The sequence below is a fragment of the Oncorhynchus gorbuscha genome, linkage group LG19 (assembly GCF_021184085.1).
Source record: "Oncorhynchus gorbuscha isolate QuinsamMale2020 ecotype Even-year linkage group LG19, OgorEven_v1.0, whole genome shotgun sequence".
NCBI lineage: Eukaryota > Metazoa > Chordata > Actinopteri > Salmoniformes > Salmonidae > Oncorhynchus > Oncorhynchus gorbuscha.
In genome coordinates this window covers 3,607,871-3,634,068 of record NC_060191.1, presented here as the reverse complement: position 1 = coordinate 3,634,068, position 26,198 = coordinate 3,607,871, and the positions used below count along the sequence as shown (strand labels likewise).

Below are 26,198 nucleotides of genomic sequence, written 5' to 3'. Positions count from 1 at the left end.
TGAGAGAGAGAGAGACAGGGGCCTGAGAGAGAGAGAGAGATGGGGGGACTGAGAGAGAGAGAGAGAGAGAGAGAGAGAGAGAGAGGGGGGACTGAGAGAGAGAGAGACGGGGGGACTGAGAGAGAGAGAGAGAGACGGGGGGACTGAGAGAGAGAGAGAGAGAGAGAGAGAGAGAGAGAGAGAGAGAGAGAGAGAGAGAGAGAGAGAGAGAGAGAGAGAGAGAGAGAGAGAGAGAGGGAGAGAGAGAGAGAGAGAGAGAGAGACGGGGGGACTGAGAGAGAGAGAGAGAGGGGGAACTGAGAGAGAGAGAGACGGGGAGAGAGAGAGAGAGAGAGAGAGAGAGAGAGAGAGAGAGAGAGAGAGAGAGAGAGAGAGAGACGGGGGGACTGAGAGAGAGAGAGAGAGAGACAAGAGAAAGAGAAGAGAGAGAGAAATCTCAGTAAGACCAAAATAATGGTGTTCCAAAAAAGGTCCAGTCACCAGGACCACAAATACAAATTCTATCTAGACACGGTTGCCCTAGAGCACACAATAAACTATACATACCTTGGCCTAAACATCAGCGCAGAGCAGAATTAGGCCGATACCCACTAATTATCAAAATCCAGAAAAGAGCCGTTAAATTCTACATCCACCTAAAAGGAAGTGATTCCCAAACCTTCCATAACAAAGCCATCACCTACAGAGAGATGAACCTGGAGAAGAGTCCCCTCAGCAAGCTGGTCCTGGGGCTCTGTTCACAAACACAAACACACCCCACAGAGCCCCAGGACTGCAACACAGTTAGACCCAAGCAAATCATGAGAAAACAAAAAGAGAATTACTTGACACATTTTTTAAGAATTAACAAAAAACAGAGCAAACTAAAATGCTATTTGGCCCTAAACAGAGAGTACACAGTGGCAGAATACCTGACCACTGTGACTGACCCAAACTTAAGGAAAGCTTTGACTTAGTACAGACACAGTGAGCATAGCATTTAGACAAACTCCCATATATGTTTGGTGAAATACCACAGTGTACCATCACAGTAGTATGATTCGTGACCTGTTGCCACAAGAGAAAGGCAACCAGTGAAGAACAAAAACCATTGTAAATACAACCCATATTTATGTTTATTTATTTTCCCTGTACATATGTTTCGCACACCAATAAAACCCCTAAGATTAAATTAGAGAGAGAGAGAGAGAGAGAGAGAGAGAGAGAGAGAGAGAGAGAGAGAGAGAGAGAGAATCTCCAGGGTCTTGATGCTGAAACGTGGTTTCACTGTGACTGCTACAATGTTTTGATGTTGTTGCTCTCTGTCCTGCTGCCAGTGTGTGTAGGACAGAAAACAGCCCTTTGGGGAGAGCAGAGCAACAAGCTCTCTAAAATAACAGCCTGAGTCGTGGTTTATACATCAGCCTGCGTGCCTGCCGACTCACACAGAATTTACAGTCAACAAGGAGAGGGGTCAAAGGGGGTGTGTTTGTCTGTTTGCGAGTTTGTTTGTGTGCATGTGCCTGTGCAACTGTGTGTATACATGTGCATATACATGTGCAGTAGCTATAACTTCACTGTATGTTTTGAATACTTAACAAGCTACAAGCTGTCTGTATTTCTGTCTTCTCTCTCCGTTCGTGACTCTGAGGACAAACCAGCAGCAGCTGGCAAGACCAACGGAATTTCTCTGCTTCTATAATATCTCCATGTATACATTTATAGTGTAGGATTCCTTCACATTAAAACCTCCCTCCCTCCATCTCTTCCTTCCTTCCTTCCTTCCTTCCTTCCTTCCTCCCTCCCATCCCTCCCTCCCTCCCTCTCTCTCTCTCTCTCTCTCTCTCTCTCTCTCTCTCTCTCTCTCTCTCTCACTCCCTCCCTTCGTTCTTCCCTCTCTCTGTCCCTTCATCCACCCCTCCCTTCCTCCTTCCCTCTCTCCCTCCCTCCCTTCATTATCCCTCCCTCCATCCCTCCCTTCCTCCTTCCCTCTCTCTCTCCCTCCCTTCATTTATCCCTCTCTCCCTTCCTCCCTTCCTTCGTCCATCCCTCCCTCCATCCCACCCTTTGTCCCTCCCTTCATCCCTCCCTCCTTCCCTTCCTCTATATCTCCCTCCATCCCTCCCTTCCTCCATCCCGCTCTCCCTCCCTCCTTCCCTCCCTTCCTCCTTCCCTCCTTCCCTCCCTCCATCCATCCCTCCCTCCTTCCCTCCCTTCCTCCCTTCCTCCCCTTTGAAAACAGAGAATTTCCTTATTTAAGATGGCAGCCAGAGTGACAGGGAAGGATTGTTGGGATTGGGTTTCTGGGGAGGAATGTGCTCCTTACTGCAGTGTTTAGGCTATTCTGTATTACAGACTACTAACTGTAGCTGTTACTATAGCCTCCTCACACTAGAGAGCCCTACCACACCAGTCATCTCACTCCCCCTGTCTGGACCAATTCTTTCATTTCACAGTTTGCTAGAGCAGTATTTCCAAAACATTTTAGCTGACTCCATTTTTAGACAGCCCCTTAGTTAGAACCCTATGGACAGTATCTGTTTTAAGACACCCCCTTAGTTACAACCCTACGGACAGTATCTGTTTTTAGACACCCCCTTAGTTAGAACCCTACGGACAGTATCTGTTTTAAGACACCCCCTTAGTTAGAACCCTACGGACAGTATCTGTTTTTAGACACCCCCTTAGTTAGAACCCTATGGACAGTATCTGTTTTTAGACACCCCCTTAGTTAGAACCCTACGTACATTATCTGTTTTTAGACACCCCCTTAGTTAAAACCCTATGGACAGTATCTGTTTTTAGACACCCCCTTAGTTAGAACCCTATGGACAGTATCTGTTTTAAGACACCCCCTTAGTTAGAACCCTATGGACAGTATCTGTTTTTAGACACCCCCTTAGTTAGAACCCTATGGACAGTATCTGTTTTTAGACACCCCCTTAGTTAGAACCCTATGGACAGTATCTGTTTTTAGACACCCCCTTAGTTAGAACCCTATGGACAGTATCTGTTTTTAGACACCCCCTTAGTTAGAACCCTATGGACAGTATCTGTTTTTAGACACCCCCTTAGTTAGAACCCTATGGACAGTATCTGTTTTTTATACTTATACTCATTATATGATCTGTTTTTTATACTTGCACATCTGGCTGTCTCTCTGTGGTTGTCCTTGATTCAGGTTATGTCCTCTACTGTACTGTACGGGGTTGGTGTTGGCAGCTCTCTCTCTGTTCTCTCAGATTGTCCTGACTCAGTAATATCTCTCCCTCTATATAAATGCTCTCTGTCCCTGTGAAACATGGAGGAGTTATTGGCGGAAGACGTAGAGAATATGTCTGTTAATGTTATCTCTCGCTCTACCTTTCACTTTTTCTGTCCCTTACATTTAACCCCTTCTTTCTCTCCCTTTTGTTTTTCTACCCTTCACTTTAACCCCTTTCTCTCTCTCTCCCTCCCCCTTTATCTCCCCCCTCTCTTTCCTCATCCCTCTCTCTCTCCCTCATCCTTTATCTCTCCCCCTCTCTTTTCTCATCCCTTTCTCTTTCCCTCCCCCTTTATCTCTCCCCCTCTCTTTTCTCATCCCTTTCTCTCCCTCACCCTTTATCTCTCCCCCTTTCTTTCCTCATCCCTTTCTCTGTTCCCCCTCTCTCTTCCTCTCTCTTTCCCTCTCTCTCCCCCTCTCTTTTCTCATCCCTTTCTCTCTTCCTCCCCCTTTATCTCTCCCCCTCTCTTTTATCATCCCTTTCTCTCTCCCTCCCCTTTATCTCTCCCCCTCTCTTTCCTCATCCCTTTCTCTCTCCCTCCCCTTTATCTCTCCCCCTCTCTTTTCTCATCCCTTTCTCTCCCTCCCCCTTTATCTCTCCCCCTCTCTTTCCTCATCCCTTTCTCTGTTCCCCCTCTCTCTCCCTCCCCTTTATCTCTCCCCCTCTCTTTCCTCATCCCTTTCTCTGTTCCCCCTCTCTCTCCCTCCCCCTTTATCTCTCCCCCTCTCTTTCCTCATCCCTTTCTGTCTCCCTCCCCCTTTATCTCTCCCCCTCTCTTTTCTCATCCCTTTCTCATCCTCCCCTTTATCTCTCCCCCTCTCTTTCCTCATCCCTTTCTCTGTTCCCCCTCTCTCTCCCTCCCCTTTATCTCTCCCCCTCTCTTTCCTCATCCCTTTCTCTGTTCCCCCTCTCTCTCCCTCCCCTTTATCTCTCCCCCTCTCTTTCCTCATCCCTTTCTCTCTCCCTCCCCTTTATCTCTCCCCTCTCTTTCCTCATCCCTTTCTCTCTCCCTCCCCTTTATCTCTCCCCCTCTCTTTTCTCATCCCTTTCTCTCCCTCCCCCTTTATCTCTCCCCCTCTCTTTCCTCATCCCTTTCTCTGTTCCCCCTCTCTCTCCCTCCCCTTTATCTCTCCCCCTCTCTTTCCTCATCCCTTTCTCTGTTCCCCCTCTCTCTCCCTCCCCCTTTATCTCTCCCCCTCTCTTTCCTCATCCCTTTCTGTCTCCCTCCAGGTATTGGGTCACTACATCCGCAGGCAGCAGGACCCAGAGACGTTTATCAGTGAGATCAAGTACATTGCCAGCGACCCTGATGACAAATACTTTTTCAACGTGACTGACGAGGCGGCGCTCAACGACATCGTAGATGCACTAGGAGACCGCATCTTCACTCTAGAGGGTGAGACGGAGAGAGGAAGAGGAAGGGGGAGGGAGAGGGAGGAGAGGAGGGAGGGAGGTGAAAGTGCTGGAAAGAGAAAGGAGGGGAAAGGATGTCTGTGTTCTGGAGACAGAGAGGAACTGCTGTCTTATTTAACCAGGGAGAAAGTAAGAAGAGAGAGGAATGTTACTCTCTTTCAATTGAGAAAGAGGTAAAAAAGGGGGAATGGTGCCACATTTAATCCCAGACGGAATGAAAGAGGAAGGGATGGATAGATGCCACTACCTTGAAAAGGAAATAAGGGCGCGAGCAGCTATCACAACACTTACAGGAACAAGAGAGGAAGACTGAGAAATTATGCCACCCTGAAGTCTGTAGGGAGCGAGGGAGGAAGGGAGTGGAGGATATGAGAGGAGGATGAGGGAGGTAGACTCTGTATACCAGCTGGGTTCTTGAGCGAGGAGGGAGAGAGAGGGCACTAACCTGTGGCATCTAGATAGTGGCAGATTGGGGAGGGGAAGGAAGGGAGGGAATGTATGGAGTAAAGGTGAAAGGGGGATAGAAGTAAAAGAACAGTATTTGAATTGAGAGTGAATATTCATGTGTCAGGGGGCAGCACAGGATGCCACGTTTAGTCCCATCACGGTATTCATGTGTCAGAGTGGGCACCACAGGATGCCACGTTTAGTCCCATCACGGTATTCATGTGTCAGAGTGGGCAGCACAGGATGCCACGTTTAGTCCCATCACGGTATTCATGTGTCAGAGTGGGCAGCACAGGATGCCACGTTTAGTCCCATCACGGTATTCATGTGTCAGAGTGGGCAGCACAGGATGCCACGTTTAGTCCCATCACGGTATTCATGTGTCAGAGTGGGCAGCACAGGATGCCACGTTTAGTCCCATCACGGTATTCATGTGTCAGAGTGGGCAGCACAGGATGCCACGTTTAGTCCCATCACGGTATTCATGTGTCAGAGTGGGCAGCACAGGATGCCACGTTTAGTCCCATCACGGTATTCATGTGTCAGAGTGGGCAGCACAGGATGCCACGTTTAGTCCCATCACGGTATTCATGTGTCAGAGTGGGCAGCACAGGATGCCACGTTTAGTCCCATCACGGTATTCATGTGTCAGAGTGGGCAGCACAGGATGCCACGTTTAGTCCCATCACGGTATTCATGTGTCAGAGTGGGCAGCACAGGATGCCACGTTTAGTCCCATCACGGTATTCATGTGTCAGAGTGGGCAGCACAGGATGCCACGTTTAGTCCCATCACGGTATTCATGTGTCAGAGTGGGCAGCACAGGATGCCACGTTTAGTCCCATCACGGTATTCAGGTGTCAGAGTGGGCAGCACAGGATGCCACGTTTAGTCCCATCACGGTATTCATGTGTCAGAGTGGGCAGCACAGGATGCCACGTTTAGTCCCATCACGGTATTCATGTGTCAGAGTGGGCAGCACAGGATGCCACGTTTAGTCCCATCACGGTATTCATGTGTCAGAGTGGGCAGCACAGGATGCCACGTTTAGTCCCATCACGGTATTCATGTGTCAGAGTGGGCAGCACAGGATGCCACGTTTAGTCCCATCACGGTATTCATGTGTCAGAGTGGGCAGCACAGGATGCCACGTTTAGTCCCATCACGGTATTCATGTGTCAGAGTGGGCAGCACAGGATGCCACGTTTAGTCCCATCACGGTATTCATGTGTCAGAGTGGGCAGCACAGGATGCCACGTTTAGTCCCATCACGGTATTCATGTGTCAGAGTGGGCAGCACAGGATGCCACGTTTAGTCCCATCACGGTATTCATGTGTCAGAGTGGGCAGCACAGGATGCCACGTTTAGTCCCATCACGGTATTCATGTGTCAGAGTGGGCAGCACAGGATGCCACGTTTAGTCCCATCACGGTATTCATGTGTCAGAGTGGGCAGCACAGGATGCCACGTTTAGTCCCATCACGGTATTCATGTGTCAGAGTGGGCAGCACAGGATGCCACGTTTAGTCCCATCACGGTATTCATGTGTCAGAGTGGGCAGCACAGGATGCCACGTTTAGTCCCATCACGGTATTCATGTGTCAGAGTGGGCAGCACAGGATGCCACGTTTAGTCCCATCACGGTATTCATGTGTCAGAGTGGGCAGCACAGGATGCCACGTTTAGTCCCATCACGGTATTCATGTGTCAGAGTGGGCAGCACAGGATGCCACGTTTAGTCCCATCACGGTATTCATGTGTCAGAGTGGGCAGCACAGGATGCCACGTTTAGTCCCATCACGGTATTCATGTGTCAGAGTGGGCAGCACAGGATGCCACGTTTAGTCCCATCACGGTATTCATGTGTCAGAGTGGGCAGCACAGGATGCCACGTTTAGTCCCATCACGGTATTCATGTGTCAGAGTGGGCAGCACAGGATGCCATTCGTTTAGTCCCATCACGGTATTCATGTGTCAGAGTGGGCAGCACAGGATGCCACGTTTAGTCCCATCACGGTATTCATGTGTCAGAGTGGGCAGCACAGGATGCCACGTTTAGTCCCATCACGGTATTCATGTGTCAGAGTGGGCAGCACAGGATGCCACGTTTAGTCCCATCACGGTATTCATGTGTCAGAGTGGGCAGCACAGGATGCCACGTTTAGTCCCATCACGGTATTCATGTGTAGTGGGCAGCACAGGATGCCACGTTTAGTCCCATCACGGTATTCATGTGTCAGAGTGGGCAGCACAGGATGCCACGTTTAGTCCCATCACGGTATTCATGTGTCAGAGTGGGCAGCACAGGATGCCACGTTTAGTCCCATCACGGTATTCATGTGTCAGAGTGGGCAGCACAGGATGCCACGTTTAGTCCCATCACGGTATTCATGTGTCAGAGTGGGCAGCACAGGATGCCACGTTTAGTCCCATCACGGTATTCATGTGTCAGAGTGGGCAGCACAGGATGCCACGTTTAGTCCCATCACGGTATTCATGTGTCAGAGTGGGCAGCACAGGATGCCACGTTTAGTCCCATCACGGTATTCATGTGTCAGAGTGGGCAGCACAGGATGCCACGTTTAGTCCCATCACGGTATTCATGTGTCAGAGTGGGCAGCACAGGATGCCACGTTTAGTCCCATGCCACCTGGCACTGGCAGACCAAACATTAACCAAACATTCAACTAAACTTCCTCTGAGAGTTAGGGTAAACCTGTTCCGCTTTCACCTCAGCAGAGGTCCCATTAGCCCCTCACTCAGTCACTGAACCTCCACACCACACAGATATGTGGTTGGGCACAGAAACATGAGAGGGTGAGACTCATGACTTTAATAAAATCATTTTTGAATGACATGACACAAAATAATAGCTTGGAGACAGAGAGATCTGCTCAACTAGATTTTTGCGTTGGATACTACAGAAAATGTGCTAGAAAGGTTTGTTAAACGTTGTTTTGATGTTTCTGTTTCGTCACAGGGACGCTGGGGTACAACGAGAGCTCCTTCAAGTTTGAGATGTCCCAGATTGGCTTCTCCACACACGTTCTCGATGTGAGTCCACCATGTGTGTGTGTGCGTAGTGTGCAGGGCGAGCGCGCGCGTCATGTCATTGTCTTGAATTTCTGATCTGTCATTGTACTGTATGTTTATCCCCCCTCTCCCATGCGTGTGTTTCAGGATGGCATCCTGTTTGGGATGGTGGGGGCGTATGACTGGGACGGAGGGGTGCTGAAGGAGGGCACTAAGGGCCGCATCATGCCCACCAGAGAGGCCTTTGAGTCAGAGTTCCCCCAGGAGCTCAAGAACCATGCTGCCTATCTGGGTGACTTAACTTACTTACGTTACACTATGTACACTTTACATTACACCGTTTTACACATAATACTACTCAACTTATCACTGTTTTACACATAATACTACTAAACGTATCACTGTTTTACACATAATACTACTAAATGTATCACTGTTTTACACATAATACTACTAAACGTATCACTGTTTTACACATAATACTACTAAATGTATCACTGTTTTACACATAATACTACTAAACGTATCACTGTTTTACACATAATACTACTCAACGTATCACTGTTTTACACATAATACTACTCAAAGTATCACTGTTTGACACATAATACTACTAAATGTATCACTGTTTTACACATAATACTACTAAACATATCACTGTTTTACACATAATACTACTCAACGTATCCCTGTTTTACACATAATACTACTAAACGTATCCCTGTTTTACACATAATACTACTAAACTTATCACTGTTTTACACATAATACTACTAAACGTATCACTGTTTTACACATAATACTACTAAATGTATCACTGTTTTACACATAATACTACTCAACGTATCCCTGTTTTACACATAATACTACTAAACGTATCCCTGTTTTACACATAATACTACTCAACTTATCACTGATTTACACATAATACTACTAAACGTATCCCTGTTTTACACATAATACTACTCAACGTATCACTGTTTTACATGTTTGTTTCCATACCTAATGTGTCTCCAGGCATCTGTATGACCTGTGAGATATTTGAATCCTATGCAAATATTATGTCATTTGTGGATCTAAATTAAGTATTTCTCTGTGTGTGTGTGTGTGTGTGTGTGTGTGTGTGTGTGTGTGTGTGTGTGTGTGTGTGTGTGTGTGTGTGTGTGTGTGTGTGTGTGTGTGTGTGTGTGTGTGTGTGTGTGTGTGTGTGTGTGTGTGTGTGTGTGTGTGTGTGTGTGTGTGTGTGTGTTTAGGCTACACAGTGTCGTCAGTGATAGTGGGAGACTGGAGGAGGCTGTATGTGGCTGGAGCTCCCAGGTTCAAACACAAAGGAAAGGTCATTCTGTTTGAACTGAGCGACAATGGAGATGTCAACATTGCACAGGCCCTCAATGGAGAACAGGTAGCTAGTGTGTGTGTGTATATACCTCATTGGATGTATCTATCAATCAAACTCTCACTCACACCAACCCCATCTCCCCTTCTCTTCATCGCCTCTCTCTCTCTCTCTCTCTCTCTCTCTCTCTCTCTCTCTCTCTCTCTCTCTCTCTCTCTCTCTCTGTCTCTGTCTCTCTCTCTCCGTTTCTCTCTCTGTCTCTCTCTGTCTCTCTCTGTCTCTCTCTGTCTCTCTCTCTCTCTCTCTCTCTCTCTCTCTCTCTCTCTCTCTCTCTCTCTCTCTCTCTCTCTCTCTGTCTCTGTCTCTCTCTCTGTCTCTCTCTCTGTCTCTCTCTCTCTCTCTCTGTCTGTCTGTCTGTCTGTCTGTCTGTCTGTCTGTCTGTCTGTCTGTCTGTCTGTCTGTCTGTCTGTCTGTCTGTCTGTCTGTCTGTCTGTCTGTCTGTCTGTCTGTCTGTCTGTCTGTCTGTCTGTCTGTCTGTCTGTCTCTCTGTCTCTCTCTCTGTCTCTCTGTCTGTCTGTCTGTCTGTCTGTCTGTCTGTCTGTCTGTCTGTCTGTCTGTCTGTCTGTCTGTCTCTCTCTCTCTCTCTCTCTCTCTCTCTCTCTCTCTGTCTGTCTGTAGATTGGGTCATACTATGGCAGTGAGGTGTGTGGGTTGGACGTGGACCAGGATGGCATTACTGATGTTCTGCTGGTGGCAGCACCCATGTACCTGGGCCCTGGCAACAAGGAGGCAGGCAGAGTCTACATCTACTCCCTCAGTGGGGTGAGACAGGGGGGAGTAGTGGGGAAGGACTGAGCTGGTGTCAGTGAGAGATGGGTGAAGGGGGAGATAGAGTTAAGGGAGGGTAAAGGGGTTGAGGATATTAGCAGATAAGAAGAGGAATGGCTGGGAGCTGCTGACTCTCTCTCCTCTCTCTCTCTCTCTCTCTCTCTCTCTCTCTCTCTCTCTCTCTCTCTCTCTCTCTCTCTCTCTCTCTCTCTCTCTCTCTCTCTCTCTCTCTCTCTCTCTCTCTCTCTCTCTCTCTCTCTCTCTCTCTCTCTCTCTCTCTCTCTCTCTCTCTCTCTCTCAGGAGGAGGTGTTTGTGTCTAACGGTACTCTGAAAGCAGAGGATAGGTTCCAGGATGCTAGGTTTGGCTACGCCCTGGCCTCCGCCCCAGACCTCAACCATGACGGGTACACTGACCTGCTGGTGGGGGCACCCCTAGAGGACGGACACAATGGGGCCATATACGTCTACCACGGCCAGGGCATACACATCATCCACAACTACAAACAGGTAGACATACACATCATCCACAACTACAAACAGGTAGACATACACATCATCCACAACTACAAACAGGTAAAGAAAGAAGTGTCACCAGAAGTATAGGTGTCACCTCCTTGCTCACCTCTCCTTCTCCTTGTAGCGTATCGCAGGATCGTCCCTGTCCCCCTCTCTGCAGTATTTTGGGCGCAGTGTGAGTGCCAGATTAGACCTGGATGGAGATGGTCTGTTAGACCTGGCTGTGGGGGCCCAGGGCAGTGCTGTACTACTCAGGTAAGAATGGAGGGATGAGGGGAGGTGGAGGAATGAAGAGGAGGGGAGGGATAAATTGTCAGACTTGGCTGTGGAGTATTTTTTTTAAATGTGATGATGATCTTCATCATTGAATGATCAATTCTCCCTCCCCTCTCTCCAGTTCTCGTAGTATAGTCCAGATCAACATGAGTTTGTCCTTCCAGCCCCACTCCATCAACGTCATCCAGAAGACGTGTCAGAGAGGAGGGAGGGAGTCTGCCTGTCTCAACGCTACAGCCTGCTTCCTGGCTCTGTCCCGTTCCCCTGGAACTCACAGCAGCAGCTTCGGTAAGGGAGAGGGAGGGGAGAGAGGGAGGGGCAAGGACTGCAGAGAGTAAGGGAGAGGGAGGGGAGAGAGGGAGGGGCAGGGACTACAGAGAGTAAGGGAGAGGGAGGGGAGAGAGTAAGGGGGAGGGAGGGGGAAGGAGAGAGGACGGAGGGAGTCTGCCTGTCTCAACGCTACAGCCTGCTTCCTGACTCTGTCCCGTTCCCCTGGAACTCACCGCAGCAGCTTCGGTAAGGGAGAGGGAGGGGAGAGAGGGAGGGGCAGGGACTGGAGAGAGTAAGGGGGAGGAAGGGGGAAGGAGAGAGGAGGGAGGGAGTCCGTCTGTTAGATTCGATAGATTTGTTATCAACACTAACCTCCCCTTCTCCCTCCTCCTCAGAGTTGTCGGTGGTGGCCATGTTGGATGAGAGAAAGTTGACAGCGAGGGCGTTGTTTGACGACAGCAACCAGAGACAGACACAACTGGGGGTCAGAGTTCACACAGGACAGACCGTCTGCCACAACCTGCCCTTCCATGTGTTTGTGAGTATGACACACACACCAGAGCTTAGCTGGTAGAGCATGGTACTTGCAACACCAGGATAGTGGGTTCAATTCCTAGGACCAAACAGCGACCATACATACTTTAAAAAAAGTATGCATGCACCACTATAAGCCGCTTTGGATAAAAGCCTCTGCTAAATGGCATACACACACACACACACACACACACACACACACACACACACACACACACACACACACACACACACACACACACACACACACACACACACACACACACACACACACACACACACTACACAACTAACATACACACACGCCCTGACACAAACACACAACCAACATGTACACGCTACTGTCACAACCTGCCCTTCCATATGTCCCACACAATGCCAAAACACACATCCTTCACCCCGACCGACACACACAATGCCAAAACACACATCCTTCACCCCGACCGACACACACAATGCCAAAACACACATCCTTCACCCCGACCGACAGACACAATGCCAAAACACACATCCTTCACCCCGACCGACACACACAGTCTACATGCTGAAACATGATATTGACCTCTAACCCTTTGTCTCTGTCTGTGATAGGACACAGCAGACTACATCCGTCCAATCAGCTTCTCCCTGCGCTTTAAGATCAACGACACAGAGAGCGGCCCAGTGCTGGACGAAGGCTGGCCCACCACCTTCAAGAGATCGGTCAGTGTGTGGGGTGTGTGTGATGTAATGTACTGTTACTGTACGTTATCTACAGTATTACTCTGGCACCTCCATTTCAAATACTGTACCTTGATGTCTCCAGATTGCGTTCTTCAAAGACTGTGGTGAGGATGATGTGTGTGTCACTGATCTGGTGCTGCAGGCTCATATGGACATCTCTGGGACAAGGTACATCTCACACACACAAACACACATGAACACATGTGCACACACACATGCATGGACACACACACGTATAGACACACACACACACACCTGATCAAAAATCTTCCTCTCTTTTTTGTGTCCAGTCAACACTCAATCAGCCAAACAATTACTAAGTCAAGCATTCATGTTGTATTCATGTATTAATGTTTGTAGTTGTTGTATTAATGTTGTGTAGTAGTTGTATGAATGTCTGAATGTAACTCCTCTCTGCAGACAGCAGCCCTATGTGATCCGTAGCCCTCGCAGACGTCTGGCTGTAGAAGTCCAGCTGCAGAACAGACTGGAGAACGCCTACAACACCAGCCTGACACTGCACTACTCACGCAACCTCCACTTCTCTAGTCTCAGTATACGGGTACGAAACTCACACACACACCACACTCCACACAGACACACACACACACCACACAGACACACACACACAGATTTACAACATGGACCTGACAATTTTATTCTGTCTCCTCCCCCTTCTCTCTCTTCCTCCCTCCCTTTCGATGTCTCCATCCCTATCCTTCTCTCTCTCTCCTTCCCTCTCTCTAGGAAGATACCCAGTTGAAAATTGAGTGTACATCTCTCAGTTCCAACAGTCATTCCTGTAATGTCAGCTATCCTGTGTTCCGCTCCCACTCCAAGGTCTGTCTGTCTGGCATCAAATACAATGAACAGAAATATAAACACAACATGTAAAGTGTTGGTCCCATGTTTCATGAGCTGAAATAGAAGATCCCAGAAATTTTCCAAATGCACAAAAATCGTATTTTTCTCAAATATTGTGCACAAATTTGTTTACATCCCTGTTAGTGAGCATTTCTCCTTTGCCAAGATAATCCATCCACCTGACAGGTGTGGCATATCAAAAAGATGATTAAACGGCATGATCATTACACAGGTGCACCTTGTGCTGGGGACAATAAAAGGCCACTCTAAAATGTGCAGTTTTGTCAAACAACACACACAATGCCACAGATGTCTCAGTTTTGGAGAGAGCGTTGGCATGATGACTGCAGGAATGTCACCAGTGCTGTTGCCAAAGAATTGAATGCTCATTTCTCTACCATAAGCTGCCTCCAACGTCGTTTTAGAGAATTTGGCAGTATGTCCAGCCGGCCTCACAATCGCAGACTACGTGTAACCACACCAGCTCAGGACCTCCACATCCGGCCTCTTCATCAGCGGGATCGTCTGAGACCAGCCACCCAGACAGCTGATGAAACTGTGGGTTTGCACAACTGAAGATTTTCTACACAAACTGTTAGAAACCGTCTCAGGGAAGCTCATTTGTGTGCTCGCCGTCCTCACCAGGGTCTTGACTTGATTGCAGTTCGACATTGTAATTGACTTCAGTGGGCAAATGCTCACCTTCGGTGGCCCCTGGCACGCTGGAGAAGTGTGCTCTTCATGGATGAATCCCGGTTTCAGCTGTACCGGGCAGATGGCAGACATATGGCGTCGGGTGGGTGAGTGGTTTGCTGACGTCAACGTTGTGAACAGAGTGCCCCGTAGTGGGGGTAGGGTTATGGTATGGGCAGGCATAATCTACGGACAACAAATACAATTGCATTTTATGGATGATAATTTGAATGCACCGAGGTACTGTGACGAAATCCTGAGGCCCATTGTCTTGCCATCCGCCCCCATCACCTCATGTTTCAGCATGATAATGCACGGCCCCATGTCACAAGGATCAGTGTAGTTCTGATACCACAAACTCAACCCCCACCACCTCATGTTTCAGCATGATAATGCACGGCCCCATGTCACAAGGATCAGTGTAGTTCTGATACCACAAACTCAATCCTCATCACCTCATGTTTCAGCATGATAATGCACGGCCCCATGTCACAAGGATCAGTGTAGTTCTGATACCACAAACTCAATCCCCATCACCTCATGTTTCAGCATGATAATGCACGGCCCCATGTCACAAGGATCAGTGTAGTTCTGATACCACAAACTCAACCCCCCCCACCTCTTATCTTCTCTCTGTCAGGTGAACTTCATGTTAGAGTTTGAGTTCAGCTGTACGTCTCTGCTCAGTAAAGTCCAGATGAAACTCACAGTTGCCAGGTAACTCATTATAATCCTATGGTGGAATGTAAAGGGATTCCTATTGGGAGCTTCTAGAAATTAACCTGAAATTCAGCCTCCACTGATTCCGTCTAACCCTAGTCATAATCCTACAGTAGAGACAGAAGTACTGTGTGTTTGTCTTCTCATGTGTCTGTCACATACATCTCTGTGTTCCTGGTTCCCATAGTGACAGTGTGGAGAGAGAGGCTACGTTGGGAGACAACAGTGTTCAGCTCCAGACTGTGGTTCAGTACGAACCTGACCTCTTCATCACCAGGTTAGTCTCTCTCTATCTCTCTCTCGGTCTCTCGGTCTCTCTCTCTCATTCCCCGTATCTCTACCTTTCTTTGTAGTGACTCCAATCTGAACCGTTATGAGGTCCACCCAACCAGAACCATATCAGAGGCAATAGGACCAGAGTTCTACACACACTTCAGGGTAAGCAGTGCACACACAATATATCTGTTTCCTTAATATCCTTACTGCACACGCACACACACACACACACACACACACACACACACACACACACACACACACACACACACACACACACACACACACACACACACACACACACACACACACACACACACACACACACACACACACGTCAGACTAATGTGTTCTGTGTGTAGCTGCAGAACCTGGGCTGTTACAGTGTGAGTAACCTGGAGTTGAGGCTGAGCCTGCCCTCTGTAGCAGCTGGAGACCGAGTCTTCATGGCTGTTACTGAGGTCTTCTCTTACAACGTGAGTACTAACCCTCTCCTACTACTGTTGAAATAAACAGTTATTGTCATTTCTCTCTGGTTCTGAACTGTGACCTTTGTGATGTCAGGTGACAGGGGTGAATTGCAGTGTAGACAGTCACGTGTCCCAGCAGAAGGACAGACAGAGAGATGTACGACCACTACATCCTGAAGACATGCAACAGACTGACCTACTGGTGAGAACAGACAGACACATATACACTGATGCACGCACATACATGCACACACACACAAATACCCACGCACAAGATGATCTCATTCACAATCCTAACTAGCTATATAGTGTATTTACAGTTGTAACATGTTTCTGTGTGCGGTGTGTAGAACTGCAGCAGGTCGTGGTGTGTGGAGGTGGTGTGTGAGGTACAGCAGCTGCATCGAGGACAGACCGCTCTCATACGAGTCAGCCGCAGGGTCCACGACAACTTCTTCAGACAGGTACGAAGTTTCTCTCTCTCACACACACAAACACACAGTTCTAACTATAAAAACACTCACTCTGACTTTGTCTCTGTCACCAGGCTAAGTTTAAGATGGTGAGGATAGTGAGTGCCTATCGTCTGGCTGCTCAGGAATCTAACCTGGTCACTCTGGGGAGTGGCGCCATCTGGAGGGAGGTGAGAGAACAGCAGGATTAACACTAATAGTGGAGGACTAGTTTAGCCTTGTCTGTGCCTGACTCATTTACATCCAGATAGAGGAAGCTGCCATAGGGTGATGATATCTGTCTGTCTGTTGTTTACATCCAGATAGAGTAGGAAGCTGGTATAGGGCGATGATATCTGTCTGTCTGTCTGTTGTTTACATCCAGATAGAGTAGGAAGCTGGTATAGGGTGATGATATCTGTCTGTCTGTTGTTTACATCCAGATAGAGTAGGAAGCTGGTATAGGGTGATGAATATCTGTCTGTCTGTTGTTTACATCCAGATAGAGTAGGAAGCTGGTATAGGGTGATGATATCTGTCTGTCTGTTGTTTACATCCAGATAGAGTAGGAAGCTGGTATAGGGTGATGAATATCTGTCTGTCTGTTGTTTACATCCAGATAGAGTAGGAAGCTGGTATAGGGTGATGATATCTGTCTGTCTGTTGTTTACATCCAGATAGAGTAGGAAGCTGGTATAGGGTGATGAATATCTGTCTGTCTGTTGTTTACATCCAGATAGAGTAGGAAGCTGGTATAGGGTGATGATATCTGTCTGTCTGTTGTTTACATCCAGATAGAGTAGGAAGCTGGTATAGGGTGATGATATCTGTCTGTCTGTTGTTTACATCCAGATAGAGTAGGAAGCTGGTATAGGGTGATGATATCTGTCTGTCTGTTGTTTACATCCAGATAGAGTAGGAAGCTGGTATAGGGTGATGAATATCTGTCTGTCTGTTGTTTACATCCAGATAGAGTAGGAAGCTGGTATAGGGTGATGATATCTGTCTGTCTGTTGTTTACATCCAGATAGAGTAGGAAGCTGGTATAGGGTGATGATATCTGTCTGTCTGTTGTTTACATCCAGATAGAGTAGGAAGCTAGTATAGGGTGATGATGTCTGTCTGTTGTTTACATCCAGATAGAGTAGGAAGCTGGTATAGGGTGATGAATATCTGTCTGTCTGTCTGTTGTTTACATTCAGATAGAGTAGGAAGCTAGTATAGGGTGATGAATATCTGTCTGTCTGTTGTTTACATCCAGATAGAGTAGGAAGCTGGTATAGGGTGATGAATATCTGTCTGTCTGTCTGTTGTTTACATTCAGATAGAGTAGGAAGCTAGTATAGGGTGATGATGTCTGTCTGTTGTTTACATCCAGATAGAGTAGGAAGCTAGTATAGGGTGATGATGTCTGTCTGTTGTTTACATCCAGATAGAGTAGGAAGCTGGTATAGGGTGATGATGTCTGTCTGTTGTTTACATCCAGATAGAGTAGGAAGCTAGTATAGGGTGATGATGTCTGTCTGTTGTTTACATCCAGATAGAGTAGGAAGCTAGTATAGGGTGATGATGTCTGTCTGTTGTTTACATCCAGATAGAGTAGGAAGCTGGTATAGGGTGATGATGTCTGTCTGTTGTTTACATCCAGATAGAGTAGGAAGCTAGTATAGGGTGATGATGTCTGTCTGTTGTTTACATCCAGATAGAGTAGGAAGCTGGTATAGGGTGATGAATATCTGTCTGTCTGTTGTTTACATCCAGATAGAGTAGGAAGCTAGTATAGGGTGATGATGTCTGTCTGTTGTTTACATCCAGATAGAGTAGGAAGCTGGTATAGGGTGATGAATATCTGTCTGTCTGTTGTTTACATCCAGATAGAGTAGGAAGCTGGTATAGGGTGATGATATCTGTCTGTTGTTTACATCCAGATAGAGTAGGAAGCTGGTATAGGGTGATGATGTCTGTCTGTCTGTCTGTTGTTTACATCCAGATAGAGTAGGAAGCTGGTATAGGGTGATGATATCTGTCTGTTGTTTACCTCCAGATAGAGTAGGAAGCTGGTATAGGGTGATGATGTCTGTCTGTCTGTCTGTTGTTTACATCCAGATAGAGTAGGTAGCTGGTATAGGGTGATGATATCTGTCTGTCTGTTGTTTACATCCAGATAGAGTAGGAAGCTGGTATAGGGTGATGATATCTGTCTGTCTGTTGTTTACATCCAGATAGAGTAGGAAGCTGGTATAGTGTGATGATATCTGTCTGTCTGTTGTTTACATCCAGATAGAGTAGGAAGCTGGTATAGGGTGATGATATTTGTCTGTCAGTTGTTTAAATCCAGATAGAGTAGGAAGCTGGTATAGGGTGATGATATCTGTCTGTCTGTTGTTTACATCCAGATAGAGTAGGAAGCTAGTATAGGGTGATGATGTCTGTCTGTTGTTTACATCCAGATAGAGTAGGAAGCTGGTATAGGGTGATGAATATCTGTCTGTCTGTCTGTTGTTTACATTCAGATAGAGTAGGAAGCTAGTATAGGGTGATGAATATCTGTCTGACTGTTGTTTACATCCAGATAGAGTAGGAAGCTGGTATAGGGTGATGATATCTGTCTGTCTGTTGTTTACATCCAGATAGAGTAGGAAGCTGGTATAGGGTGATGATATCTGTCTGTCTGTTGTTTACATCCAGATAGAGTAGGAAGCTGGTATAGGGTGATGATATCTGTCTGTCTGTTGTTTACATCCAGATAGAGTAGGAAGCTGGTATAGGGTGATGATATCTGTCTGTCTGTTGTTTACATCCAGATAGAGTAGGAAGCTGGTATAGGGTGATGATATCTGTCTGTCTGTTGTTTACATCCAGATAGAGTAGGAAGCTGGTATAGGGTGATGAATATCTGTCTGTCTGTTGTTTACATCCAGATAGAGTAGGAAGCTGGTATAGGGTGATGATATCTGTCTGTCTGTTGTTTACATCCAGATAGAGTAGGAAGCTGGTATAGGGTGATGATATCTGTCTGTCTGTTGTTTACATCCAGATAGAGTAGGAAGCTAGTATAGGGTGATGATGTCTGTCTGTTGTTTACATCCAGATAGAGTAGGAAGCTGGTATAGGGTGATGAATATCTGTCTGTCTGTCTGTTGTTTACATTCAGATAGAGTAGGAAGCTAGTATAGGGTGATGAATATCTGTCTGTCTGTTGTTTACATCCAGATAGAGTAGGAAGCTGGTATAGGGTGATGAATATCTGTCTGTCTGTCTGTTGTTTACATTCAGATAGAGTAGGAAGCTAGTATAGGGTGATGATGTCTGTCTGTTGTTTACATCCAGATAGAGTAGGAAGCTAGTATAGGGTGATGATGTCTGTCTGTTGTTTACATCCAGATAGAGTAGGAAGCTGGTATAGGGTGATGATGTCTGTCTGTTGTTTACATCCAGATAGAGTAGGAAGCTAGTATAGGGTGATGATGTCTGTCTGTTGTTTACATCCAGATAGAGTAGGAAGCTAGTATAGGGTGATGATGTCTGTCTGTTGTTTACATCCAGATAGAGTAGGAAGCTGGTATAGGGTGATGATGTCTGTCTGTTGTTTACATCCAGATAGAGTAGGAAGCTAGTATAGGGTGATGATGTCTGTCTGTTGTTTACATCCAGATAGAGTAGGAAGCTGGTATAGGGTGATGAATATCTGTCTGTCTGTTGTTTACATCCAGATAGAGTAGGAAGCTAGTATGGTGATGATGTCTGTCTGTTGTTTACATCCAGATAGAGTAGGAAGCTGGTATAGGGTGATGAATATCTGTCTGTCTGTTGTTTACATCCAGATAGAGTAGGAAGCTGGTATAGGGTGATGATATCTGTCTGTTGTTTACATCCAGATAGAGTAGGAAGCTGGTATAGGGTGATGATGTCTGTCTGTCTGTCTGTTGTTTACATCCAGATAGAGTAGGAAGCTGGTATAGGGTGATGATATCTGTCTGTTGTTTACCTCCAGATAGAGTAGGAAGCTGGTATAGGGTGATGATGTCTGTCTGTCTGTCTGTTGTTTACATCCAGATAGAGTAGGTAGCTGGTATAGGGTGATGATATCTGTCTGTCTGTTGTTTACATCCAGATAGAGTAGGAAGCTGGTATAGGGTGATGATATCTGTCTGTCTGTTGTTTACATCCAGATAGAGTAGGAAGCTGGTATAGGGTGATGATATCTGTCTGTCTGTTGTTTACATCCAGATAGAGTAGGAAGCTGGTATAGGGTGATGATATCTGTCTGTCTGTTGTTTACATCCAGATAGAGTAGGAAGCTGGTATAGGGTGATGATATCTGTCTGTCTGTTGTTTACATCCAGATAGAGTAGGAAGCTAGTATAGGGTGATGATGTCTGTCTGTTGTTTACATCCAGATAGAGTAGGAAGCTGGTATAGGGTGATGAATATCTGTCTGTCTGTCTGTTGTTTACATTCAGATAGAGTAGGAAGCTAGTATAGGGTGATGAATATCTGTCTGACTGTTGTTTACATCCAGATAGAGTAGGAAGCTGGTATAGGGTGATGAATATCTGTCTGTCTGTTGTTTACATCCAGATAGAGTAGGAAGCTGGTATAGGGTGATGATATCTGTCTGTCTGTTGTTTACATCCAGATAGAGTAGGAAGCTGGTATAGGGTGATGATATCTGTCTGTCTGTTGTTTACATTCAGATAGAGTAGGAAGCTGGTATAGGGTGATGATATCTGTCTGTTGTTTACATCCAGATAGAGTAGGAAGCTGGTATAGGGTGATGATATCTGTCTGTTGTTTACATCCAGATAGAGTAGGAAGCTGGTATAGGGTGATGATATCTGTCTGTTGATTACATCCAGATAGAGTAGGAAGCTGGTATAGGGTGATGATATCTGTCTGTTGTTTACATCCAGATAGAGTAGGAAGCTGGTATAGGGTGATGATGTCTGTCTGTCTGTCTGTTGTTTACATCCAGATAGAGTAGGAAGCTGGTATAGGGTGATGATGCTGTCTGTCTGTCTGTCTGTTGTTTACATCCAGATAGAGTAGGAAGCTGGTATAGGGTGATGATATCTGTCTGTTGTTTACATCCAGATAGAGTAGGAAGCTGGTATAGGGTGATGAATATCTGTCTGTTGTTTACATCCAGATAGAGTAGGAAGCTGGTATAGGGTGATGATATCTGTCTGTTGTTTACATCCAGATAGAGTAGGAAGCTGGTATAGGGTGATGATATCTGTCTGTTGTTTACATCCAGATAGAGTAGGAAGCTAGTATAGGGTGATGATATCTGTCTGTCTGTTGTTTACATCCAGATAGAGTAGGAAGCTGGTATAGGGTGATGATATCTGTCTGTTGTTTACATCCAGATAGAGTAGGAAGCTGGTATAGGGTGATGATATCTGTCTGTCTGTTGTTTACATCCAGATAGAGTAGGAAGCTGGTATAGGGTGATGAATATCTGTCTGTTGTTTACATCCAGATAGAGTAGGAAGCTGGTATAGGGTGATGATATCTGTCTGTTGTTTACATCCAGATAGAGTAGGAAGCTGGTATAGGGTGATGATATCTGTCTGTCTGTTGTTTACATCCAGATAGAGTAGGAAGCTGGTATAGGGTGATGAATATCTGTCTGTTGTTTACATCCAGATAGAGTAGGAAGCTGGTATAGGGTGATGATATCTGTCTGTCTGTTGTTTACATCCAGATAGAGTAGGAAGCTGGTATAGGGTGATGATATCTGTCTGTCTGTTGTTTACATCCAGATAGAGTAGGAAGCTGGTATAGGGTGATGAATATCTGTCTGTTGTTTACATCCAGATAGAGTAGGAAGCTGGTATAGGGTGATGAATATCTGTCTGTTGTTTACATCCAGATAGAGTAGGAAGCTGGTATAGGGTGATGAATATCTGTCTGTTGTTTACATCCAGATAGAGTAGGAAGCTGGTATAGGGTGATGAATATCTGTCTGTTGTTTACATCCAGATAGAGTAGGAAGCTGGTATAGGGTGATGATATCTGTCTGTCTGTTGTTTACATCCAGATAGAGTAGGAAGCTGGTATAGGGTGATGATATCTGTCTGTTGTTTACATCCAGATAGAGTAGGAAGCTAGTATAGGGTGATGATATCTGTCTGTTGTTTACATCCAGATAGAGTAGGAAGCTGGTATAGGGTGATGATATCTGTCTGTCTGTTGTTTACATCCAGATAGAGTAGGAAGCTGGTATAGGGTGATGATATCTGTCTGTTGTTTACATCCAGATAGAGTAGGAAGCTGGTATAGGGTGATGATATCTGTCTGTCTGTTGTTTACATCCAGATAGAGTAGGAAGCTGGTATAGGGTGATGAATATCTGTCTGTTGTTTACATCCAGATAGAGTAGGAAGCTGGTATAGGGTGATGATATCTGTCTGTCTGTTGTTTACATCCAGATAGAGTAGGAAGCTGGTATAGGGTGATGATATCTGTCTGTCTGTTGTTTACATCCAGATAGAGTAGGAAGCTGGTATAGGGTGATGAATATCTGTCTGTTGTTTACATCCAGATAGAGTAGGAAGCTGGTATAGGGTGATGAATATCTGTCTGTTGTTTACATCCAGATAGAGTAGGAAGCTGGTATAGGGTGATGAATATCTGTCTGTTGTTTACATCCAGATAGAGTAGGAAGCTGGTATAGGGTGATGAATATCTGTCTGTTGTTTACATCCAGATAGAGTAGGAAGCTGGTATAGGGTGATGATATCTGTCTGTCTGTTGTTTACATCCAGATAGAGTAGGAAGCTGGTATAGGGTGATGATATCTGTCTGTTGTTTACATCCAGATAGAGTAGGAAGCTGGTATAGGGTGATGATATCTGTCTGTTGTTTACATCCAGATAGAGTAGGAAGCTGGTATAGGGTGATGATATCTGTCTGTCTGTTGTTTACATCCAGATAGAGTAGGAAGCTGGTATAGGGTGATGAATATCTGTCTGTTGTTTACATCCAGATAGAGTAGGAAGCTGGTATAGGGTGATGATATCTGGTATAGGGTGATGATATCTGTCTGTTGTTTACATCCAGATAGAGTAGGAAGCTGGTATAGGGTGATGATATCTGTCTGTTGTTTACATCCAGATAGAGTAGGAAGCTGGTATAGGGTGATGATATCTGTCTGTTGTTTACATCCAGATAGAGTAGGAAGCTGTGATGATATCTGTCTGTTGTTTACATCCAGATAGAGTAGGAAGCTGGTATAGGGTGATGATATCTGTCTGTTGTTTACATCCAGATAGAGTAGGAAGCTGGTATAGGGTGATGATATCTGTCTGTTGTTTACATCCAGATAGAGTAGGAAGCTGGTATAGGGTGATGATATCTGTCAGACTGTCTCTACTATCAGCCTTTTTTCTCTTTCTCTCCAACAGACGGTGTTGGAGGTACTAAAGGGGCGGGCCATCCCTATTTCTCTCTGGATTCTGATAGGTAGCATCATTGGAGGGCTTCTGCTATTGGCCCTCATCATCTTCGCAATGTGGAAGGTACACCAATCACACCTCACCATACAGTACCTCTGTTCCTCACTCTGCAACAACTTGTTTCTCCTCTGCCTTTGTGGTAAAGATCAACACTTTGGATTTCACTCCTTCCTTCTCATCCCTCCTTTCTCCAGCTGGGGTTCTTCACTCGTAAACAGATAAAGGACGAGGAACTCGAGGACTGAGCCCGCCCCTCGCCGCCATGATGTCAGTCAATGGATACAGGATCTGTGACAACCAGAGAACCACAGAAACAGTCCACTTCGTGCCCATCCCCATGGCAACGACCTGCAGAGACTGCTCCGCCCCCCCAGCAATAAAAACAGATGCCTTCCCTCTTCTAAATCATGCCCCCCCCCCATAAAGAACACACAGCCGGTATAGATGAGCGTTGTCCCGTGTGTGTCTGAACTGTCAGAACACCTAACATCACATGGCACAGACTGCATCTATCATCAGACACCCCAACATCTTGTCTGTTTCTACAGGTGAACCCATGGCTGTAAGGCTGTAGTTACACACCTGTTTGGAAACGTACAGCAGGAAGGACGTGTACATGAGTTTTCTTCAGATGTCCCAGACAGGAAATAATGCTGTACACTACGTGTCAAACTCATTCCACGGAAGGCCGAGTGTCTGCAGGCTCACTCCACCCTTGTACTTGATGGATGAATTAAGGTCACGACTTAGTGAGGGACTCCCCTCAACTGGTTGTCTAGGTCTTAATTGAATGGACAAAACAAAAACCTACAGACACACAGCCCTCTGTGGAATGAGTTTGACACGCCTGGTGCAATGTGACTGGGTATGATGTTCAATGACTGCAGACTTCAAACAGCGTAGATCTGTATAAGTAGATATAGTACAGGCATCGACCTGTAATTAGTACCATGTTGTATAAGTAGATACCGTACAGGCATCAACCTGTAATTTGTACCATGTTGTATAAGTAGATACAGTACAGGCACCAACCTGTAATTAGTACCATGTTGTATAAGTAGATACCGTACAGGTATCAACCTATAATTAGTACCATGTTGTATAAGTAGATACCGTACAGGTATCAACCTGTAATTAGTACCATGTTGTATAAGTAGATACAGTACAGGCATCGACCTGTAATTAGTACCATGTTGTATAAGTAGATACAGTACAGGTATCAACCTGTAATTAGTACCATGTTGTATAAGTAGATACAGTACAGGTATCAACCTGTAATTAGTACCATGTTGTATAAGTAGATACAGTACAGGTATCAACCTGTAATTAGTACCATGTTGTATAAGTAGATACAGTACAGGTATCAACCTGTAATTAGTACCATGTTGTATAAGTAGATACAGTACAGGTATCAACCTGTAATTAGTACCATGTTGTATAAGTAGATACAGTACAGGTATCAACCTGTAATTAGTACCATGTTGTATAAGTAGATACCGTACAGGCATCAACCTGTAATTAGTACCATGTTGTATAAGTAGATACAGTACAGGCATCGACCTGTAATTAGTACCATGTTGTATAAGTAGATACAGTACAGGTATCAACCTGTAATTAGTACCATGTTGTATAAGTAGATACAGTACAGGCATCGACCTGTAATTAGTACCATGTTGTATAAGTAGATACAGTACAGGTATCAACCTGTAATTAGTACCATGTTGTATAAGTAGATACAGTACAGGTATCAACCTGTAATTAGTACCATGTTGTATAAGTAGATACAGTACAGGTATCAACCTGTAATTAGTACCATGTTGTATAAGTAGATACAGTACAGGTATCAACCTGTAATTAGTACCATGTTGTATAAGTAGATACAGTACAGGCATCAACCTGTAATTAGTACCATGTTGTATAAGTAGATACAGTACAGGTATCAACCTGTAATTAGTACCATGTTGTGCTGTATGGAAAGCAGTTCCATCCTTCAAGGAAGCTTGAATGAAATTGCACTACCTGATAATGGAGGCCACTTATAATCATGTGAATATATTTGTATTTCTATGAAACGTTGTTACAAACAAAACTGTCTATTTAATATTCAGAAGTCATCATGACTTTAGATTTTTCACCCATTTTCTCTACAGTACAGCTCATTTTTTGAGTCAAATTAAAACTTGATAATTAAAGTTTTTGTAAATGTTATTTTAGTTTCTTTCATGATCATTTATACATACATAGGATCATTCATTCACATTAACTAAATACACTTAAACCAAATATCTTATTACATAACATTTTTGTATTTTTAAATCTGGCATTTCAGACTACTTCATTCTATAAAAGAAAAAACACTTTCACACTAGCAGACATTGTTGAACATATAACTGAAATAACGAGGTCTGTACGTCAGGCAGAAAAAGCACCAAGTGAGTCAGGTATATGAAAATGCAAACATTTTATTGATGCAACTTTATGTCCATTGTGTTTCTCCTCTCCCTCCCTCCCCCTCCCTCCCTCCCTCCCTCCCTCCCTCCCTCCCTCCCTCCCTCCCTCCCTCCCTCCCTCCCTCCCTCTCACTTGGTCTTGGTAGAGAAGATGTAGGACTCCAGTAGAAAGACAGTCTCATCCACCTGG

At 45.5% G+C, this 26,198-nt stretch overlaps 1 protein-coding gene across 2 annotated transcripts in view; it reads left to right on the top strand.

Annotated features, from left to right (window-relative positions):
* The window catches only part of LOC124006252 (integrin alpha-10-like), a 55,487-nt gene extending 29,721 nt beyond the window's left edge, over positions 1–25,766 (top strand). The window contains exons 9-30 of one of the 2 annotated variants that reach the window (XM_046316141.1): positions 4,476–4,641; positions 8,087–8,160; positions 8,287–8,431; positions 9,393–9,541; positions 10,154–10,297; positions 10,605–10,811; positions 10,945–11,075; positions 11,218–11,384; positions 11,762–11,904; positions 12,492–12,602; positions 12,706–12,791; positions 13,044–13,185; positions 13,371–13,463; positions 14,821–14,897; positions 15,088–15,177; positions 15,254–15,338; positions 15,545–15,652; positions 15,741–15,848; positions 15,997–16,110; positions 16,194–16,289; positions 23,508–23,621; positions 23,753–25,766. In XM_046316141.1, coding sequence (XP_046172097.1) covers positions 4,476–4,641; positions 8,087–8,160; positions 8,287–8,431; positions 9,393–9,541; positions 10,154–10,297; positions 10,605–10,811; positions 10,945–11,075; positions 11,218–11,384; positions 11,762–11,904; positions 12,492–12,602; positions 12,706–12,791; positions 13,044–13,185; positions 13,371–13,463; positions 14,821–14,897; positions 15,088–15,177; positions 15,254–15,338; positions 15,545–15,652; positions 15,741–15,848; positions 15,997–16,110; positions 16,194–16,289; positions 23,508–23,621; positions 23,753–23,803 — 2,601 coding nt within the window. In that variant the 3' untranslated portion in view covers positions 23,804–25,766. Of the gene's footprint in view, positions 1–4,475; positions 4,642–8,086; positions 8,161–8,286; positions 8,432–9,392; positions 9,542–10,153; positions 10,298–10,604; positions 10,812–10,944; positions 11,076–11,217; positions 11,385–11,761; positions 11,905–12,491; positions 12,603–12,705; positions 12,792–13,043; positions 13,186–13,370; positions 13,464–14,820; positions 14,898–15,087; positions 15,178–15,253; positions 15,339–15,538; positions 15,653–15,740; positions 15,849–15,996; positions 16,111–16,193; positions 16,290–23,507; positions 23,622–23,752 lie in introns of both variants that reach the window. The other variant, XM_046316140.1, reaches the window with a different exon arrangement.
* Positions 25,767–26,198: the final 432 nt, after the last annotated feature.